Genomic DNA, 23,609 nt, shown 5'->3' with positions numbered 1-23,609 from the left:
TCTCTCTCTCTCTCTCTCTCTCTCTCTCTCTCTCTCTCTCTCGCTTCTTCTTTCTCATGGTTTTTCCCTTTGATTCTAATACTTCTTTACAGCATGACTAATACGGAAATAAGTTTAATATGACTGTACCTATATAGCCTATATCAGATTACACACCATCTTTGGGAGGGGTGAGGGAAGAGAGGGAGAGAAAATTTAGAACTCCAAATCTTATAGAAGTAAATGTTTAAAACTAAAAATAAATAAAAACATATATATATATATTTTAAAAAAAACTATTATTTTCAGTTGTCAATCTGTATCCTTGGAGGGAGTTTCATTTCCCTATACTCACAGAATCACCAGTACATATCAAATATATATGTATATACATGTGTCCTGTTTTGTATCAGAATTCTAGAATCTTTTAAAATAATGAAGAATGGAATATAGAAGTTGGTCAGAGTTTAGAGATTTATATTTATTTAATTATTAAATAGGTAAGTAGGAGATTTTGTTATTTCATCTAAAATATATCCATTTCTGACTTTTTATATTGAATACAAATAGAAGGGGATACAAAAGAATAGTTGTAATATTTTTCACATAATAAAGACTACATATTGTGCCTAGTGCATATAAACAAAGATATATATCTGAGAGGATGATGGAGTGGTGGCAGTGAACAAAGAGTGAAGCAGGTACATTACATTGCAAATTGTACAAGTGAAAAATAGTACAGATATATACAGTACAGACATTTATAATGACTTTTATCCCCATTTCTCTGCTTGTGCTTAATATCAAAAAGTGACAAGTGGATACATTTTAGGTAAAGTGACAGCAAGTTCATCTACTCACTTCCTTTCAACTTTACAAATGGATAAACAACCACCTAAACTTCAAATAACCTCTATTTTCCACTTTCCATTATTTAAAAAAAGATTTAAAACTTTTTATGCAAGCCAGCCTTTACATTTTAAAAGAAGATGGCAAGATTAACACATGCAATACTCTTTAGTTTCTTTTCGAGTCCTAGTAAAGAATAAAACTTGTGAAAAGTGACTATTAGTTATATGTTGTTTCACAGTATCTCCCCTTTATGTGCCCTTCTTTCCACTCACGCAACCAGAAACCTAGTAAGGCCCTCATTAACTTCCAAATGGACTACTATAATAGCCTTCTAAATGGTCTGTCTCCTTGCCTCAAGTCTCACTCTGTTGACAACATTGTCCACTCAGCTGCATAGGTAATTTTCTGAATATAGGTTTGATCATGCCACCCTGTTACACATTAAGCCCCAGTAGCTCCCTACTACCACCAGGATTAAATATAGAGTTCTTTAGCATTTAAAGCTCTTTATAATCTGGCCCCTTCCTACCTTTCCAGTCTTCTTACACCTTATTCTCCTTCACACACTACATTCTTTACACAGTGTCTGGCATGGAATATGAGTTCAATAAATGCTTGTTGATTTGATGACATTCATACTCATCCTATTTATTCTTGGTAGTCTAAGAAAGGGGAAAACTGAGAATTTTAAGGAAAGACATTTTTTAAGAAGTAAATCAAATATTTTAGCTAGCAGAAGACAATTTAAGGATTTAAATTATTAAATCTTTTTCTAAATCATATTTTAAGAAACAACGATGAAGTGTATTGATGAATGTATTGATGATGAAGTGAAAACTAAACCCATTTGAGATGATTCTACTCTGACAACAGTATAATACTCTATTACTTGGAGGCAGAGGGTGGGGCAGTAGGGAATACAGTGGCAGAAGCTATGAAAACTGACAAGATTTATTGGTGGCACATTTTGCTGACTACATTAGGTTCATCTAGGACACTGTTTTTCCACTTATGTTCAAGTGTTTAAATTGTCTCCCTATCTAGGTGGAAAGAGGAGGCAGTAACATGGTGGAAAGAGCACTAGGTTTGGAATCAGAGGACCAGGGTTTGAATTCCAACACTGCTACTTCTTGTCCCTGTGTGCCTCAGAGAGAAAATGGACAATAAATGATTTTTTTTTGCAAAGCATGTAAAAATGGCAAAATAATTAGCTTTGTTTCAGGTGCTTATATAATAAATACTTTACTATTAGTAACACTTTCATAGTTACAAATGTTCTTTTATTTTAAAAGAATTCTAACTAGTCTATCACTCATTGATAAATACTTCTACTCCCTTGCTCTTTACATCCCAAGTTAGAATGTTAAACTTATCTTCTATCATTCATTGTTAAATTATTCCAAAGAGAATCCCATCCTTTACATTTCACTAATGTTAATCCTTTCCCTATCTCCCTTTGCGACCACTAAGAAAAATGCTAATATTTTAAACTATTGATTCTATGCTTCTGTACCTCAAGGATATGTTTTGTTGGCGTGAATATTCTTTCTATGGACACGGATATATCCCTTCTATACCTTACTAAGATGATCTCTGAGAGATACTGAGGCCAAAAAATTCATCATTCTATAACTAACTTGGAGATGAATCTCTATGAACTGAGTTGGGCTGGACATCATACAACAACCATGACCAAGGGCTCAGCACTGGAAACTTTTCCAGCTTGGTAGGTTCTGCCAGAGCTTGTGTTCCACTGGTGCAGCCATTACTTTCCAAACAAACTGATAAAAGAGAGTTTGGTTCTAAAACTGGAAAGCAAAATTTGCTTCTTAATAAAATAAATTCTTACTTTTAGAAAATTTGTCTGTCCTTATACGCTCAGACCCAAAAGAAAACTGTTTGTTTTCTTCATAGTAGATGGATGGTGTGGAAATGGGATGAGGAATCTTGAGGAAAAGGAAGAAGGAAATAGTGATCATGGCAGTACTACTTGAATTTTTATGTATCATGAAGAGTAATATCACAGAAATGAAAGAAGATCTTTAAATAAAACTAGGGGCTGAATAAATCTTTTTGGTGCTCATAAAATATGCCTACCTGACATTATTTACTGACTGAATGATAATCAACATTTTTATTTAATTAAATTTTATATCCTGTCTGTTCCCAAGGACAGGTCCCAAAGATATAATTCGAAAAACTGTCCACGTAAAGGAAGTTTATCCTGCTAATGAAGGCTGCATTACTGTTTTTCAGTAAGTGTGAAAGAATCTCATCTCATATGTAATTACATACATGTGTATATATTTTAAAAGTCACAGAACTATATATTCTTGTATTTGAAAATAATCTTAAATGTTGAGTAGTTCAACCCCCTACCTGAAGCATGAATCCTCTCTACAAAATCCCTAACAAGCCCAGCCTCTGCTCAAACACTTCTAGTAATGGTGAAATATCTATCTCCTGAGGCAAACTCATTTCATGCTTTAATTGCCCTAATTATAAAGTATGCTTTTTAACTAACCTCAGTCCTGTTGAGTCTGGTTCCTGGGATGGAATATCTCTACTTTCTCTTTTAGCTACATATTTCATTCTTCGTGGGTATTTAGGCATTCAAAGTCATATTAAATTTATCCTCAAGCTAATGTTTAAACCAGAATACTATTTTAACAAACTTAAATTTTCAGGAGGCTTGACGAAGATCATTTAGTATTCCTGATTTTGCAGCTAGGAAAGCTGAACTAGCAACTAAGGTCTGAAGCAAGTAAATGACTTACTAGGGGTCAAATGGTGACTAGAACCTAGGTTTTCTGTACTTCAGTGCAATACTCAACACATTACAGGTATTTATCAGTTTGGACACTGTATACTTGCAGAGCAACTTCTATAGTATAGAGGAAACGTGGCGGAGTGGGAGTGCTGGAACAGGAATCAGAAGACAAGGATATTAAAATCCTGGCTCCAACATTTACTAGACCAGTGACAGGACATATGATGCCTTCTGAGCTTCAGTTTCCTGACATAAAAAAGAGGCATCAAAATCCTTGTACCACTACCTGTCTCAAAGGGTGGGAATGGAGACAAAATCTTGTAAAACTTAACATGCTACGTGCATGTGAATTATTGTCATTTGATGGGATAATAATTTTACCAGTGAATAGAATTAACTAAGGTGGAATTTCTTCTACTGGTGCCAATCAACTTTTTTCTCTGCAACTTAGAGTCTTGGAGAGAATGTCTGGGATACTATATTGAAAGATAAAGTGCCTTAACTAGGGTCATACAGACAGTATGTGTTAAAGGTGGGAAGTGAAGTCAAGTCATCTTGAGTTTATTACAAGCTCTGTATCTACTGTTAGTATACTTTTCAGTGTCTTAGTTAGTATTATTTCCCCCCCTAGAAAAAATGAACAAAAATTACTTAGAAAGTTAAAGAAATTATTAAAATTGTTCATAACTAAAAGCAGTTTGGGTCAGCTAGGAGGTACAGTTCATAGAGTGCCTATTCTGAATTCAGGAAAACCTGAGTTCAAATTTGACCTCAGACACTTACTAGCTGTGTGACCCTGAGCAACTCACTTAACCCTGTTTACCTAGTGTCCTCACCTGTAAAATGAGCTGGAGAAGGAAATGGCAAACCATTCCAGTATCTTTGCCAAGAAAAACCCACAAGGGGTCACAAAGTGTAGGACATCACTGAATGAACAACAACAACAAAAAGGCATTTTAGACCAATGAAATTTTACAGACTTTTTTTTTCGAAGCATGCTCTTCTTAACAGCCTGATATACTCTTCTAGTTCTTCTCCAGCTTATGTCTATTTCCCAAAGCAAAGTTAATCTCTCCCAGGAAGTCTTCCCTAGCTAATTTCAAACGGTTCTGAACATGTACTTAGCTTAATTCTCTTTGGTATTTATGTACAGTTTCAACTGCACATTGCAAAAAATATTTATGTTCTTTATTAATTAGATACCTCTCTTATCAGACTGGCTTTGTTTTAAATAAAATGTAGGATGAGGTTTGCCTTTACATTATTATATAAATACATACATATAGCAATTATATAGATTTATAATCCATATGTATGTCCATACCTTTCAGTGTCCTAGTTAGTAGTATTAAAAATAATTATTTAGGAAGTTAAAGAAATTGTTAAAATTGTTCACAATGAAAAGTTTGGGCCAGCTGGGTGGTGCAGTGGATAGAGTGCTGGGCCTTGCAGTCAGGAGGACCTTATTTCAAATCTGGCTTCAGACACTCACTAGCTGTGTGAAACAACCCTGTTGTTTCCTCATCTATAAAATGAGCTGGAGAAGGTAATGGCAAACCGCTCTAGTATCTTTGCCAAGAAAATCCTAATTGGGGTCACAAAAAATTGGACATGACTTTAAGACTAAACAACAACACCACAGATGTGTGTGTGTGTATACATACACATATATACACCAACATACACATGAATTAGATACAAGGTGATTGGGAGAGGAGTACCAGAAGATTGGGGAATTAAAACAGTCTTCATCTCAATTTGATGTCTCATACTTTGGTAGCATATGTGAATTTCAATAGCTAAGGATCAAAATGTTGAAATATTTAATGTATGCTATGAAACTAGACTTCATGTAAAATTCATAAATTACAGAGTAAATCTCTGATGTAAGTGAAGGGTTACAGAGCCAATTCACTTTCCTCTCAAACCATCAATTTATTTTTAAGGGGCAGCTAAACCAACATGGAAATAAGTATTCCACAGTGCTTTCACATGGATATACAGAACTTTTTTTGTGCTGTCATAAATCACAAACACAACTAACACTCTTCTTGGCAGCCTCATCAGAAACACCTTAGACTGAGGACCAGAAGACTGGATTACGCCATTTTTCTCCAAGGTGGTCTCTCTAGGTCAGGGATTATAAGAACTGCTGGTGCACTGTGGGGCTAGCATGTAATGGGCTATACCTGTTCAGCTGAAAAAAAAAAAAAACCACCTAATTTCAGCCCCTGCTGTTGTCAAAAGTAACTAAAGTCAATGCTTTAAAATTTTCCTTAAGTAATATGGAACACTATGATGAATTACACCAACTTACAAAAGTTCAGATAAACTACAGATACAAATGGAGCTTACCCAAGCCAAATCCTAGGCAAAATTGTGAAATAACTCTGAGAGCATCCTAACCCACTTATAAGCCCCACACATTTTTAAATTCTTTTCCTATCAAAACCTGCCCTTAGGAAGTAAAGCAAAACAAATTTACACTGAAGTGAAGACAAATAACACCTTAAGAGTTTTCCTCTTTTTTCACATCTTAAGAGATAAAATCCATGGGTAACTTTCTTATTAGGAAACTTCCAGGATGAAAGGTAGCATTTTTTTAGGGGAAAGAAGGTCCTTTCCTAATCTTTAAAATCATGCTATCTAGGTGATTGCATAAGATCTATACAACACTTTTCAGGGCTGCTATATCTAATGCATTACACAAAGTCTGTTTTATACATGGACACATATTTTTACATGTGAACAATTCATGTTTCCCATGAAATCCTAAAATGGAGATAGGCCAGAAAAATCCCTCTATAAGATACTACCAAAAACCAACCATTAAGATATCTGGCTAATTTCGCCACCAGTCTTAATTTTTATCTATGTTAGATGAATTTGATCCACACTTAAGTTTCTTCAGATTTAAAAAATCGGGAAATAATATTTACCTCATAGCTTATGTGTTTCAGGATTTAACAAAGTAAGAAAGTTATCCTAAGACCATTCAGAGGCTACAGGTAGTACAAGGGTATATAGCAGCCAAGAGCCTCTGGAATATTGATCATACGTATTCTTGGTCCTGTTTTTGCCACTTAGTTGTTCATGTGCGAAATCAAGATCCTGACAAAAGTCTATAAAGTCCTGAATCTCTGAGTCCAATAGATGATGGAGACCACCTCCCCTATGCACTATGAAAATATTTACGTCATTTGGATAAGTACAATATGACCATTCTTGAATTCAATTTTCTAGTGATTGAGGGGTGATGCTATTTTCTACACTGGATGCTTATTTATGAAATCTACTATGTGCTATGGGTTGGCAAAGTCAGAGTCTACTAACCTTCAAGATACAGTATATGAAATAGCTCTTTAAAATGGTTAAAAAAAATCGGTTTTCACACAGGTTGATCATTGTTGTTTTTCTCTGATGTATTTTAATTAAATGTCTCGAACTTATGCCGTTGGGTAATTTTAATGTTAATGGTTGCTGTGCAGTTGTTTTTCAGTCATGTCTGACTCTTCATGACCCATTTGAAGTTTTCCTGGCAAAGATACTAGTGTGGTTTGCCATTTCCTTCTGCAGCTCGTTTAATAAATGAGGAAACTGGGGCAAAGAAGTTTAAGTGACTTGCCTAGGATCACATAGCTAGTAATATCTGAGGTCACATTTGAACTCAGAAAGATGTCTTCCTGACTCCAGGCCCAGTACTCTATCCACTTTCCATCTAGCTGCCCCTTATTAATGGTAAAATTAAATAAACTGAAGACAACATCTTTAAGACAAAGTAAGTTATTTAGGGCATCAATTAAATGCTAGGGCCAGAGGTTTTTATTTTCTTAATTGCTCATTTGTGTGCATTTTTCTTTGTATAGTTGTGAATATACACACATATAAATACATATATAGTATTCAGAGAATGGTGAATTTAGCACTGAAAGAGACCTTAAAGGTCACCTCATCCAATTCCTTCATTTTACTGTCAGAGCTAAGTCTCAAAGAATTTAATTAACTTTCCAGGGCCATGGAGGTAACCATGTCTGACTTCAAACCTTGTGTTCTCTCTACCACACTCCACTGCCTCCTCTCCACACTGTTCATTTTCATTTCAATAAAGGTTAGTCACTAGGGCAATTCTTTGAGAGCAATGCCTCCAATTAACAAAGGAAATAGAGCAGTAACTTACAAAGGACAGATACCCAAATAGGGATACAGGTGATCCAAGAATATATCAATGTCATAATTTAGAATAGAAAGATCAGATTATAGGAAATATTTATTCAGTTATAGTCACATTACTAGATAAGTTAAAGACCATTTAGATACTGTGGAGAATGAGAGGAAAAAGTTGTATCCAATTTTTCCTAATTCTAGGATATGCTATAATCATGATTGGGCAGCAAGGTGGCACAGCGGATGGGGCACCAGGCTTGGAGTCAGGAAGACCTTAATTCAAGTGCGGCCTCGGACACTAGCTGTATGACCCTAGGCAAGTCACTTAATGTCGTTTGCCTCAGTTTCCTCGTTTGTAAATGAACTGAAAAAGGAAATGGCAAACAACTCCATTATCTATTATCCCAAATGGAATCATGAAGAGTTGGACATGACTGAAAATTACTGAACAGCAAACATATTGATGATCACAATTAATTATCTGCAATAATACGCTGTTGCAATATAACTATGAAATGCATTTGATATGCATATCTGTGTGTAGTACACATTTGACATCAGAAACCTCCCGAAACAGTTGCTCAAAGAGAAAAAAGATTATTATTAAGCAGCGATACAAAAATTGAGTCAAAATCCAACAACCTGAGAATTAGAGTAAAAAGCCATCTATTGGTTTTGGAAGAGAAGTTTTCATAGATGTTTAAGAATTTACTGTGTTTCTTAAAAATAGTTTGTAGCTGTGAAATATTCTCAGTGGGGAACACAGACTTGTTGTATGATTTTAGTTGTGAGGGGAAATAGTTTAAGTCTTTTTTCTGTTACAAGTCAAGCTGTCAGAACTCAAGGGGAAAATCCAGCTTGGTCATGGTTTTTCATCTATCCCAAGTTTTCTGTCATACACTAATATGTCAACTATGTAGATTATATTCAAAACACAGGAGAGAGGGGACAAATCAAAGCTAAAGGCTTTCCCTGCTAGAAACTGCAGCTTTAATTCATGGATCACTAACAAGGATCCCTAACTCTTTGTCCTAATCTCTCCTCTTTATCCTTCAGCTACACAAATTACTGAATGATTTTTTTGAATGATAATGTCGAAAACTTACTCAACATGTTTCTAAGACTCAAAATTTGATTTATAACTCATTTGATACACAGCACTGAGCTCTTCTTTACTTACTGAGGAGAGTTTTTAAAAATAAAAAAAAGTATTAATTTGGATTTTTTGAAGTCAGAATTCTCTACAATCTGGGTAATCATGTGATATAATTAGTCAAATAAACTAGGACTGGCATTGATGGCTGGCAGTTGGCATAGCTGAGCTATGTGTCTTAGATAATCATAACCTTTATACTGAAAACTCTGATAGGTGCTATTCAATTAGGGGACAAATATAAATGGATGATATATAGCTAGGTGGTACAATGGAACAAGTGCTGGGCCTTTAATCAGGAAAACCTGAGTTCAAATCTAGTCTCGGACACTGACTAGCTGTGTGACTTTTTGTAAGTCATTTAACCTCTGTCTGCCTCAATTTCCTCAACTGCAAAATAGGGATGATAACAGGACCCAACTTTTTGGGTTCCTGTGAGGATTAAATTAGATAATATTTATAAAGCACCTAGCACAATGCCTGATATATGGTAAATAGTAAATAAATGCTAGTTCCCTACCCTTCTTTTCCCCCTTACAGCTGAGGTCAAGAAAAGAAATGAATAGAAGGGAAGAAAAAGAAAATATAATTTTATTTCTAACTTTCTTTGTTCTTTAATGGGTGGGAAGATTGTACAAATTATCTAATTAGTGCTGGCCTATAGTGATTAGGCCTGTGATAAGATATGAGTTGTGCTCCCAGGCCCCTGATTAGTCTCAATACAAGCCATCTCCAGTCATCTAGGTCTGAATCTTCGACCATTAGCACCATACTTCTATGTTGGGGTGCAGAATTGGGGGACATATCTCCAGGTCACTATTAACCTGGGAGGTAAAGGAGAGTCCATGCCCATTCATTTGTTAAATTACCTATGGGGTATCAATATCACTTTGGAAGTCTCAGATACCCTAAAATGTTGAGATCTAGGACAAGCAACTTTTAAGAGATTAGGGAATATGGCGCCAACATTTCTTGGATGGGGGACAGAGGCTATGAAAAGGGTCCCCAGAGGATGTAAAAAGGAGGAGGAGGGAAGAAGAAATTCTCAATATAAACTATCTACTTCAGAATTTCACCTTTTGTTAATACAATTTTCCCTCCAGTCTTGTTAACAATGACCAATTTGGGAGCAATGAATCTTAAAATACAACCAATTCCATGGTTGATAAAACTGAACCTTTCAGACCAAACCAAGATTATTCTTCTTTTTTCCCCTTCTTGTAAATAGATTCCAGTGATCTGAATGTGATAAAGATTTGGATTTAGAGGTAAAAATGAAAGCAAGCTGAAGGAACTAGGAGAAATGGAATTGGAACCAAGGGTTTCTTTTTCTCCTTTTTTTTTTTCCGGTCTACTGAACTAAATCATCTAATCTGTGACACTGCTGGACTCTTTCAGCTTTGCTCTTTTCTTTTCCCCTTCAATAGCTCAATCAATAACTCTTGTAGTGCTCTGAAATGCACTGAAAAAGCCCGTAAATAAATAACAGAAAAGTTTCAGACAGCTCCCACCAAAACTATTTGAATCTCAGGCATTACTCCTCAAGTACTCTGAAATCTATGGCACAAGTCTCAGTAAAAAAACAGAATATCTTGGGACAGCTCTTATCAAAACCATCTGTATCTGTGCACCTCTTCTGACTCACTCCTTACTTTATCCAAATATTTCAGAAACTGGGAGGGCCTAGACTTGGAAAGGTGAGTTTAATAGTGAGGCACTCACACACACGCACACACACACACAGACACACACACACAGACACCCAGACACACACACACACACACACACAACTGGATTTAGCAGAGTTGACTGGAAGTCGAGAGGCCTAGATTCTGGTCCTGTGTCTAACTCTAACCAACCATGAGACTCTTGTGCTACTCGCTTAAATTCCTCTGGGCTTCAATTTCTTTATCTGCAAATTAGGGAGATGTGAACTGTATAACCTTTCTGTTTTCTTTTAGCTTCTAAGCTTGATTCCCTATTCCTTCAGATGACAACTTAGGAAGGCAATGATCAGTATGGAAAGAAAGATGTGCAGGCAGTTTTAATGAAACACTAGCTATCTTCTTGCCCAGAAATATTTCCCTGTCCAGCACTGTGTTCATGATAAAGCTACAAGGCAGGTCCCTTACTCATTTCCTCTGGCCAGTGTGAAATGATCTTAAATAAGTCTGAAAACTAATATTTTTTGGTTTCCCCTATTTTTTGGGGTGGGGCTGGGCAATGGGGTTAAGTGACTTGCCCAGGATCAAACAGCTAGTAAGTGTTATGTATCGGAGGCCGGATTTGAACTCAGGTCCTCCTGAATCCAGGGCTGGTGCTCTATCCACTGAGACACCTAGCTGACCCAGTTTCCCCTATTTTTAGGGGGGAATGAAGCAATTCAAGTCAAAGCAACCCTATCCTTTACGATTCTTTTATATATTGTCTCTTAAAGCAGTAGGGAATAGTGTAGCATATCAGGTAAACAGTTAAGGTGCTCTTTGTACATATCAGGTATTTCCACCCCAACTCTCTTTCTGACACCATGAATACTGAAACCTGTCTGTTTCATTCCATTAAACTAATGCTTAGGTTAACAGTAGCTTACTGTTTTCCAAGTTGCCCTCATTTTTTTTCAGGATTTCCCATCACTACCAGTATAAAACTCCTGAGTGCAGCCTGAACCAGATTAAAATGTAATTAAGAAATATTTAGCAAAAGAAATAAAAATGCAATATAACATAGGTAATGTTAATTTGTGGTTTCCTGTTAATATGTGGCCTTCAGGGATAGGTTTCTATTTGAGTCTGACAACACTCCTAAATCAATACCCATCTTCTTTCATTTTGCTATATTCTGCTGCTTCTTTCTCCAAACTGGAGACAGCTTTAAAATGTAACCTTTCCCTCCCCATGGCCACAATACAAATTTATATTGGCATAGGACTTTGCCTTCATTACTCACATTTCCTCTTTTCCAGTCCAACTAAAAATTACCCATTTACACTAACATCTTCTACTTTTCTGTCCACAAATCTGCTAGTTAAAAACTTTCTTGGCTTTCTCCTTATTACAAAAAGTTCAAGATTCTGCTCTTTGCACAGCCCACACAACGTAACATCCATCATCTCCCACTCCCTTCCAGTCCACCTAAGCCTCATTCCTCTTTTGTTTCCTTTGCCAGCTCATGTCTTAATGCTTTGTTATTCCTGCCACCCAATGAATGAACAATACGTTGCTACAGAAAAATAGCTTAGGTCTTCAGAGTAGATCTATGGCCTGTGCTTTTAAAGAAGGTGACAGCTTTGAAGAAGTAAATAACAATGATGATGATAAAGCATTTATTAAATGCTTACTACATGCCAGGCATTGTACTAAGTGATGATGATACAAATATAACTAGCAAGACAGTACCTGCCATCAAGGAGCTCACACTCTAATGAGAAATGACAACCCACACCAATATTATTATTAACAATTTTATGTTATTCATATTATTTATGCAGTGCTTCTAGGTGTGCAAAACTCTTTCCGTGTAACAGCTTGTTTAATCCTCCATAAAGGGAAGATAGAAAGGGTGAGGGAGGTATGGCAGGAATAAATGGAACATGAATAGAACATGGAAGTGTAATTTAAAGGAAGAATGGATCAAGAAGAAGCAAAGAGGTTATAAGATTAGAATGCGAAAAGAAAGGTTGAAGTACCTATCTGGTGTTTCTAAATGTGTATCTGTAAAAATATGCATACACATGCATGTATGTTACAATATACATTTGTTTTGTTATATCAAGAGATCAATTTTCATAAAAGGAAAACAAGGAATGTTAGTGCTAGACTGGAAAAGAGGAGGACACAAATTATAGCTTTTTTTTTGGTGTTTGTAAGAGGCATAATAATTTAATCTCATTCCATTCCACTGGACTCAACAGACATTTACTGAGGGACTTATGATGTGCAAGGACTTATGCCAACTGCTGAGACAAGATGCAAAGAAGAATAACACATGCTTCTTGTCCTAAAGAATCTAATAATTTAGTAAGATAGAGAAGATATGTTCAGAATTTGAATGTGTGCAAGATACAAAGTGCTATGAGAATTCCAAGGAGGAAGGATAATTTCCAAATGGCACAATCAGAAAAGGCTCTGTGGAGAAGTATGCGTCCCCATGTTAAGCATGGTCAGTGCCTATCACTCTGTCTTTTGATGCACCACTTTTAACTGGCTGCTGATTACCACTCCTTCTCCTGCCCTCCCAACTCCTTGTAGCTTAAGCAATTGAGACCTGGAAGGGGAGTCACCACATGTAGGATCACTGAAATAAATTTATATTTAGGAGTTCCAATAACAAATTTATAAAAGGAGCCCTTCTCTAGCCAACCATTACAAAAAACCCTACGGTTTACTCCTTCTCTCCTTCCTCCTACCTTCTCTCCCCCCAACCCCCATGCTATGTGAGCAATTATGTAATTTATTCTTAAGTTGTATTTCTGGTTCTACTTACCAATTCAAAATTAGTATTCCTTACACAGGTCATTTTCCCTGTACTCAATTTCATTATCAATACCCTCATAAATAAAATGATATTGATAATGAAACTGGGAACAGGGGACATTATCTATGTAGAAGTTTTCCGAATGACTGGCTACAGTCTAAGTAAAACCTTCTAGCTTACTATCTATGCTCTCTAAGCCTACTCTCCCAAGTGATCTCTCTCACTCTGCCTTCATATAAATGCTTCCACACCTGGCATTTATTCTTCTCCTAGTTCTGTTTCTGGCTTCACAGACTCTGCCATCAAGTACAGCTGTTGTCTCAACCTGGAACATCCCTCTGCTATGCTGGCACTCTTTTTCCATTGGTGAATTCCTCCTAGTGCTTCCATTTGGGGAGGGGTCCAGGCAAGTCAATTTTAATTCCTTTCCCAACTCTGCTTCTGAGTTTTTAGACTTGGACACCATGCTCCTGGTATGGATAACTTCTTCCCCTCCCCTATCACTTTTCTGCTTCTTTCTGTGTGTTATTTTTTCCATTAGAATTAGACTGTCTTTTTCTTTTAATTTGTATCTTCAATGCCTAGCATAGTGTTTGGTACACAACAAGCACTTAATAAATGCTTTTTGCTTGCCAGCATTGACTCTATGATCTACTACTTTCATGTTTTTATTTGCTTGGGTTTTTTTTGGCTACTAAACAGAACCCTCCACCTTTCTGGTTTTTTGTCACTATCTATTTGAAAATCTTCAACTCTGGGAAATTTCCACTACTCAATTTCTTTGTTATTGCTCCAGAGGTGCTGATCATCAATGAGAAAAATAATTAAAATAATAAAATTTGCTCTACTACACATTCATGGCACAGAATCTCACCCGGGACATCACTATTGTGTAACAATTCTACTACGCCATTATTAATTCCTGATCTCATTTCCCCCAATAACTGTTCCAAATCCTTTCTTCTTTTTACTTAACATTAATGATACTCTAAATTTCCTAAAGGTATTCATTCTCCTAGATCATAGAAAAGATCAGACTTGAACTTTGTCACCTCTTCTCCATTTCTCAAAAAAATTTAGCATCATTAACCCTTCAACCTGAACCTTTGACCTCTTTCTCTCTAGCAATGTCCTCCCTCTTATACAACTTCAATATCTCCTCTTTGATGAATTCTTATCCTTCAACAAATATTCTTAGGTCTCCCCAAACCTAAGAGAGCAGTTGCTTAAACTCAGAAAGGAAGTTCATCTAGGTACAGTTTCCTTTTTCTATTTCCTTTAACTATTCAACTTTTGAAAAAGTTGTCCAATGTCTTTACTTTCTCACTGTTATTATTCAGTCATGTCTGACTCTTCATGGCCCCATTTGGGGTTTTCTTGGCAAAGATATTGGAATTGTTTGCCATTTCTTTCTCCAGCTCATTTTTTACATATGAAGAAACTGAGGCAAAGAAGGGGTTAAGTGATTTGCCCAGGGTCACACAGCTAGTGTCTGAAGCTAGATTTGAACTCACGAAATTGAATTTTTCTGACTCCAGGCTTGGCACTCTATCCACTGTACTACCCAGCTGCCCTTTCTTACTACATGCTCTGTTTTTTATTCTTGGTAAATTGGCTCCTTCTAATTTTCTGAAACCACTTTCTCAAAGATCCTAAATGATCTACTAGCCATGAAATTCAGTGGTTTAGACAAAATTCTCCTCACTTTCCTGTTACCTTATGACACTACTAACTGCACCATTTCTCCCATCTCTTTTCTCTTAGCTTCAGAGAGAACACATTATTCTAGGTCTCTTTCTACATTCCTAACCACTGATTTTGGCAACTATTTTGCCCTTGTCATTGGGGATAGTACAAATAGAGCTTATCTGTTGTTAGACTAAATTAGATTACAGACAGTTCTTGCTTTCCATAAGTAGACCTTTCTGCAGAACTCTAAGAAAAACACTTTTTACTTAATGGGAATTTGCCAGTGGATGTGGGGAAAGGAGGGAAGGAGGAAGAGAGGAAAGCATGTGCCATGGAGGAAGGTGGCTGGCAGAGTTCAAGGACACATGGGAGCTAGGACAGAGAAGTGAGAGCAGGAGGAGTAGGAACATGCAAGGGGCTGCGGCTAGCCACTTGGAGGCCTGGCCAGAAGACATGTGGGAATCAGACATGAACACAGACGGGAGAGGATGGGTAACATGCAAGCTGAGGAAAGACATGTGGTACCCAACTGCTGATGAACTGAAGACAAACACATGGGTGGGCAGGCGGATGGAGCAGGGGAAAGGTCTCCTCTCTTTTGGAGAAGGAGGTTTCAAGCAAAGCCCCCATCTGGTGGCAGTGGTCTCTCTGAGCCTCCAATCTTCTGCTTTCACTTGGAAGGTTTTCCTAAAAGGGGTTTTTTTGGGGGTAGGGTGGGAGGTCACTGAATGTCAAACTGAGGGGTAAAAGTGGAGAGAGAGCACACAGTACTGTACAGTAAAGTTAACACAGGTGTGTTTCAGAATTTTTTACATAAAGTTGAATTTGCCTAATGCAAGAGCTATCTGTATATACAGAATATATAAGTAATAAATATAATATTTATTTATAAATATTATAAATATAAAGTATTTATAATAAATATAAATAAAACAAATAAATATTAAAATACTATATAAATATGATTTATCATCATCATCATCACTGAAGATAAGTGTTCTGAATAGGGGATATGAGAAGGGAATGAATTATAGGAATAGGGCAAAATCTGGAAGTGACCTATATACTACTTAAAATTTCTCTTAATCTTCTTGTGATTACATAGGGAGAGCTTCAAATTTCCTTTATTCTTCTTGTGGTTACAATGACTATCTCACCATGAGATTTGCTGATAGGATCAAGGCCACCCCCAAAATGGGTAGGTAAGAGTAGCTTGATTTTGCTAATGATTTTCCTCAACCTTATTAATGTGTATTAACCTTGAAAAAATTCAATTAAAAACATAAAGATACAATGCATAAACGTATTTTACAGTTGATAGGATACTAAATGAGAGGACATGAGCAAGAGTCACCCAAGATAGGTAGGTATGTGTGGTTTGTGATCTTTACTGTTAGAGAGAATAACCACACTGGGATCATAGATTCATTTTGAATAAAATATGAAATCAATACAAATTGCTATGAAATTTGTTTTGGATTGTTCATTTTCAAATTTTGCATTTACTTACAACCTATATTCTGAGACTTAAATTAGAAACAAATATCTATCAATTAATCAAAAAGTAATGCTTAGTACATGACAGGAAATGGCACAGAAAATATCTGAGGAAAGAAAGGAAGGCAAAACTTTGTCTCTATTCTCAAGAAGCTCACATCTTAATGGAGGAGACAATATAGAAGTAATAGTGAACATAAAAGATATATAGAGAGTATATGGAATGTAAACTTGGAGGGAAGTCATTAACAGCAGTGGGGTTTGGGAAAGGCCTCCCTCAAAAGGTAGGTAAGCTGAGTCTTCAGAAGATAAGTGTTGGAGATGAGGAGGGAGAGAATATTATGCATGAGGGTCAACCAATGCAAAGATCAATGCAAAAGGTTGAATAGGTGGGGTAAGTAAGAGTAAAGGGCTAAAGGATGAGACTGAGGCTGTGAGATTGAGTGAACTGGATCATGATGGTGATAATATGGAAGTTGGAAAAAGTGAAGGATTTGCATGAGGAGGTTATGGGTTTGGAACTGTTGAGTTTGAGATGCCTATAAGACATCTATGTCTGGATGACCAAGAGGAAAAAAAAATGAAAAAAAGATGAAGATTGAGAAAAGGCCATTAGAATTGGCAATTAAGAAATAATTGACAACTGCAGAGAAAGCAGTTTCAATTAAATAATGAGTTCAGAAGCTAGATTGCAGAAGGTTTAGAAATGAATGAGAAGAGAGAAGGTGGAAGCACAAGTGTAGATGGTTTTCTCCAGAAGTATAGCTGAGAAAATGACAAGTGTTAATAGCCAACAGGTAGTGGGGATGGTATAAACGAGGGTTTTTAAAGACTGGGGAAACATGAACTTCGTAGAGAGCAGAGAAGGAACCAATAGATAACTAGGCAGTAAAGATTAGAGAAGGAATGATGATGCCAGTTGGACAGTAAGCTAAAGATGTGACAGAGTGGGTTGAAAGGTGTATATAAAAAGGCTTGCCTTGGCAAGGAGAGGGGCCACCACTTCATTCAAGATTGGTACGAAGGAAGCAATAGTAGGGGAATATATCTGAGTGATGTGAGATAAGGAGGAGGGAAGAAGGAGCCTTCAAAAACTGAAGACAAATGGCACATTTATGTATGTTTGAGGGACTTTTTCACTACTATTTTTTCTTTGATTTTTTTTTCCCTTTTCACATTTCATACGGGTAATTCAATATTTATTTTCAAGGTGGCTCAGGACTGTATTCTTGTGCCAGAAATCCAACCTCATGGCTCTAGGCCCACTAGAACTGCAGCTACTTCAAGGAGTTCTGGTTTCTCTAGGGGTGTACCAAGGAAGTAACTTCAAGGAACAACCTTTTAGCAAGAGGTAGAGCAAAATAAAGTACACTGGGGAAAGGAGAACAGAGTTCAAGTTTGATTTGGAATAATTACTTTGCAAATTTTTAACCTGGAAGCACAGTTACAGAGTATGCAAAAGATGTGTTTACCAAGACTAGTTTCAATTTCAACCTCTCTTCTAACTCTGTGTGGCATTAAACGGTAAGCCATCCAACCTCTTGCTTCTGTTTTACTTTGCACTCGAGTAGAGAGTATTAATCTGACATAACTCTGAGAAGAGCCTTGAATCCAGATTAGTAACTATAAAGTGCTTACAAAAAGGCTCTCATGAAACCTACTTGTCCAAAATCAGTCGTGATTTACAAAACAGCTACAAAATCTTGCTGGTTGTATTTTTTTTTTTTTTTACTATTTGTGTTCTTTAGATAGGAAATGGGAACAAATTAAAATGTTCTGTGGCCTGAAATAGGCTTTCATTTTCACAGTCATCCAAAGATGTAGCATTTTTAGCACAGTAGTCTTTTATATCTTTGTTATTATGCTTTCCTTAATGATAGAAGTAGTAATAAGATAAAACATGTTATTGTAACCTGTTGATACCATGCAGTGCCTCACCTTTCTCAGCAAAACAATGTTATTTTGCTAGGAAATTATTTGCAAGTAATATTTGTTGAAGGCAGTGCATTTATTATTCATTTGACTTTTTCAGACAAAAATCTGGTTGGGGAAAAGTCCTTGGTAACTGTCTCAAAGTACACAATGGAGATTTTGCATTTCATAATCATACAGACACTGCTTTATGGATAGTAATGTGATCTATATTTACAAATTATTTCTCAAAAATATTTGATACAAAATAGTATTAAAACTAAAATACATTCTCACAATAGTGGAAAGATCATTCAGTGAAAAGGAAATATCATATGCAACATTTCCCAATTATGTGCAGTGAAAGATAGCTATAATGTTTCCTAGTAGCACTATTTTACAACTGATTTATCTCGGTCTCAAATCAAATGCACCTGAGAAAAACAATGAAGTTAAATTTCACAACAGCGAAGTCTCTTCATTGTGATATTTTTCACCCTGTAACTTGGTTTCAAGTTTGTGTTATATTGTTACTTATAAAGTTTCTCTTAACAAAATAAGCATCTTTTGAACCTGGTACAATAGAAAATACATTTGATTAACACACTTGATTACTTCCTCCCATTTATCATAAGTAATCAATTCAGTTTTATGTGATAGAATACAAGATCCTTGAGAGCAGAGACTGTTTCATTTTTGTTTGCATTCTCTGACTGACACATAGAAGACTATAAAATTCCTATTGTTTGACAGTTTATACTTGGTTGTTCTATTCAGTCTGAGAGGTGATGCTACTCATTCTCATAATAGAGGGAATAGGAAATTGGGTGGGAGTTTAGTAAGGAAGCAGGATGGTGAAGTTTCCCCAAGTCCTCCAGAATCAGGCCTTCAAAATGTGGCTTGATTATTTAGTAAGAAGTATTGTGAATTCCCTGATTATTAGTGAAATCCATATTCAAATATACACCTGAGAATATATTCCAAAGAAAAGTGTAAATCACTTGTGGATTATCTGCCCTTCTGCTCCTCTCTGTTATTACGTCAGTTTTAGTTTTTATTGCACTTGAAAATTAAGTTACATTTGCAGCTATTGAAATAGCTATATAAGAAAACCAATTAAATAAATTCTTGGTATAAAAGTAGTTAAAATACTTGGAAAGCTTGCATATTTAAAAACTTCCTGAAGCACATTGTTTTCTGGTTGTTATTAAATGTACCTCTATTTGTAACAGTAGAAGAGAATGGACAAATGTCTCCATCAGGGATAAAAAAAAAATGAGCAAATTCATGAATCAGAATTCTCTTCATGTTTCTGTTTTCTTTAGAAAGACCTTATGCCTTAATTATAAGTGTAGGTAGCATTGAAATAAATGACTGAGTCTGGGTCCCTGCTATGAAATGCAAGACACTGAAATTCAAGTATTTTAATGAAAAATCAAATGTTTTATCATTTAGTAAAGGACAATGAAAATTTTGATGAAACAGCTTAATTTAAAAAATAAATGAAATTAGGATGTGAATTAGTGAATTTGTTCTTTGTATCCCCAATGTAGATATTGATATTATTGGATTTTAGCCAGCAATCCAAACAAATAAGAAATTTTTATTGCTTCCCATAATAAAAAGGTCACCTGTTTTTTCCCCATGCATATGTATAAAAACACGAGCAGGATTAAGTAGGAAGCATAAATCAAGAATATGACTATTCTTCATCACTATTTTACATGATGACATTCTTGGATGTAAATTTCACAAAAACAAACACTTACTACTGTGCACAGTCAATCAGTTGGTATTCATTTGACCTCTCGAAGCATGCCTTTACTCCTTCGTCATCCCAAAGCTTTTTTACATGATCAAAGAATTCCTGAAAATTAGAAGTTGCAGATTAGAGAGTATGTAATTTGTATCTTTTAAAAAGTTAACAATAAAATATTTGTTTCTAAAAATTTGAAGGAGAAAATACAAATTTTAAAGGGGGAAAAATGGAAAGTTAGTGGTATTCATTACTGCAAATACAGCGACTGGTACAACTTTTAGACTCTCAATAATCAGTAACTTAACATTTCAACTTCAGCAGTTCAAAAAATATACTATAATTACAGGTGCTGCTTTAGTTCCTGTCATTTACATTTTATATCTTAGTCATGGTTATGTCACAAACAAGGTAGAGAAAATGTATTACTGTGGTGGCAAAGAAATAATCCTAAGAAAAAATCATTCAAAATATTAATTCTTAGAATGTTGAATTATCTAATCCATTTTAAAGTAGCAAAAATGAATCAAAACTAGTATTTATCTGCACACTCTGAACAAGTGGTCACAGCACTAATCATGATTGCATTTGGGGCTTGGGTAGGGCAGAAGCCAGACTTTGGGAACTTAAGAGTGTGGAAACTCTTTCTACAATGCCATGCTGTGGGACATCAGCAAGTGGTCTGTTCCTTATGCCTTAATGTCACTCCAAGCAATTTTCTCAGAGGTTAAGTGATTTGTCCATGGTCACACTGCTAGTATGAATCAGAGGCAGTACCTAAAGCCCAGGTCTTCTTGACTTCAAGGCCAGTCCTTTCTCAACCGCACCATATTGTTTCTAAGAAACTGAATAATATATTGGCAATTATAATGAAGCATTCTCCAAAATGATTGTTTTCCTAATTTTAGAATAAAGGCGGATCTCTAGATTTATATTTCAGCAATTAGGGAAAATTATGTGATTAAAGTAGCAAAACAATTTGTAGATATTTTCATATTATTAGAGGTCCTTAGGAGAAAAATGAAAAGTATAGAACCATAGAATCATGAACAATATTTAAAGATGTGAATAATGTACAACAAAATATATAGAATCTACTCTTGGAAGCTTGAATCCATCCACTAATAGCAACAATAAACATTTAAGCACCTACCCTATGAGGCAGGAAGGATGTTAATGTGGAAGCATATTGAGGTCCTTCCACACTAGAAAATGGGGATATAAAGACAAAAATGAAGCATTCTTTGCATTAGAAAAATTTAAATTCTACTGGAAAATAGGAAATTCACACAGATAACTAAATGCAAGCTAACTTGAGGAGAGGGAAAGCAATAACTACTGAAGCAATCAGGAAAAGCTCCACATAAGGAAGTGACACCTGAAGATAAAGCTTCTGAGAGGCAGAAGTGAAGACAGTGTATGTCAACAGCAGGGGAGGTAGTTTGTGAAAAGCCACAGAAAAAGGAAATGGAATCTGAATTTAAAAAACAGCTAACAGGAAAATCTGGCTAAAAAGCACAGTGCATAAAGGGAGAAGGAACAGGAAATAAGTCTAGAGAGCCATGTTGGAACTTGATTGCAAAGGCAAGATGTGTTTATATTTTATCCTGGGCAATAAGTAGCCTCTGAAGATTTTTGACCAATGACGTGGTCAGGCCTATGCCATCACCTGGTTATAAAGTTGTAGTTGGGAAATAAAAGCAACATCTGCAATCGAGGCTATATTATTACGGTGACAAAATATATATGTAATGCTATGCACATTGTGGCATGATAAAACACACAATATAATCAATCTAGAGCCTATGAGGAAAAAATAACTTCAATTTGAATCATTTAGACGTATTACTTTGGATGATAATTTGTTTTAGAATTATCTAATGATAATGATGTTTCTGATTGGCTTTTTAAAGTGGCAGAAGGAACTTTAGATTAGGAAATCTAAACAAAATTAGATCCTCATCTGCCTCCCTGAAGGTATTACTAATAAGCCAAAGGGAAGCTGGCATAGGGGAAAAGGTTAGCAACAGGAAAGGGTTTCAGATTCACAGCAAAGCTTTACATTGGAAGCCTAGTCTTCTATACATATGTATGTGTATGGATTTGATCTTTTTTAGTTCTCCTCCTCTGGCCAGGTGAATGTCTTCTTCTTAATGTTGTCTTAGGTCTTGGCTATTCCAATCCGGCTTAGTCTGTATGATGGATTAAACTCAAAGTTTCTGATAGAGAAAGATAACATCTGGGAATATTTCTATAATGCTGAAGTCTCAGCCCTTGCATAATCTACTTTGATAACCTAGCTTTGAATGTAACAGTCACAGACTTGGACCAGAAGCACACTTATGAGATACAAGTAACAGCTGCTTTGTGCCCTTTTGGTGAAATTTTGGCTCTTCTAATTCTTGCTCAAAACTGACAAGAGGGCCCAAGTCCCTCTCTCAGCCATGTTGCCTAAAATTACATAAGCTAGTTCTCCATGATCTCTTTTCTTGAGTTGTGAGGTCACATGTTGCTCCCACTACTCCTGGACTCCTTTTCAGGCCAGTATCTCATGGCAGATACTCGGTTCATAGGCAGAGCTAAAATAAGATACAAACCCTGAGGGCAATGAATAACTGTTATTGTCCTGGACTAGCTACCTATTATATCTACTTCCCTGTACTCAAGTTGATTCTTTTAGACTCATAGATTTAAAGGTGGAATGTCCCCAGGGAATCTCGTAATCAACTTCCTTATTTTACAGAAAGGGAAACTGAGTCCCAGAGAAACAAGATGATTTGTCCAAGATTACATAGCTAGCAAGAGGCAGAAGTGGGATCTGAACCTAGTTCTTTTTACTAGAGAGCCAATGAGATTTTCTACTTCCCAAAGGAACAGCTTTCTAGGATCCTGGTTTGCAAAAGAAAAATTGCTTAAACATAGAGCCACTACAGAATATTCCCCTCAAGTAAAAGATGGAAAAATGAAAGGCAGGTTTTATGGTGTTATAGTCTACACTGATTATTGTTTATGCCACTAATTTGGCTTTTCATAGTTATTTAACTGTTGTATTAATATATGCTCTGGATGCGCTATCGTATTGTATAATGGAGGCAACTGGACCCTTAAGATTGAGTGCTCAGAACATATGCAATATCTACATGGAAGCTTCATGACTGGCTGCTGAGATTAACCTGAGTTTGCATACAAAAGTCTCAATATGAACTCTCTGTTCTCTGGAAGTTTTCAAGTGAGGAAGAAGAAATGTTGAAGGCCTCCAGGTCAATGAAGAGATAACTGCCATGTAGCTATGAATGAACAGTCTCTGTTCTTTTTTTTTTTCTTTACATTTACTCTTTCCTTATCAAAAGTAAATTTTAGGGGCT

At 36.0% G+C, this 23,609-nt stretch overlaps 1 protein-coding gene across 2 annotated transcripts in view; it reads right to left on the bottom strand.

Moving 5' to 3' along the window:
* The window catches only part of LOC114031799 (guanine nucleotide-binding protein G(olf) subunit alpha), a 375,339-nt gene that overhangs the window by 110,657 nt on the left and 241,073 nt on the right, over nt 1-23,609 (bottom strand). For both annotated transcript variants that reach the window (XM_027846936.1, XM_027846935.1), the window contains exon 5: nt 20,258-20,355. In XM_027846936.1, the coding sequence (XP_027702737.1) occupies nt 20,258-20,355 (98 nt within the window). The remainder of the gene's footprint in view (nt 1-20,257; nt 20,356-23,609) is intronic.

The sequence above is a fragment of the Vombatus ursinus genome, unplaced genomic scaffold (genome assembly GCF_900497805.2).
Source record: "Vombatus ursinus unplaced genomic scaffold, bare-nosed wombat genome assembly UNPS02015255.1, whole genome shotgun sequence".
Taxonomy (NCBI): Eukaryota; Metazoa; Chordata; class Mammalia; order Diprotodontia; family Vombatidae; genus Vombatus; species Vombatus ursinus.
Note: the sequence above shows the minus strand (reverse complement) of the source record. Positions and strands in the feature narration are given on the sequence as shown.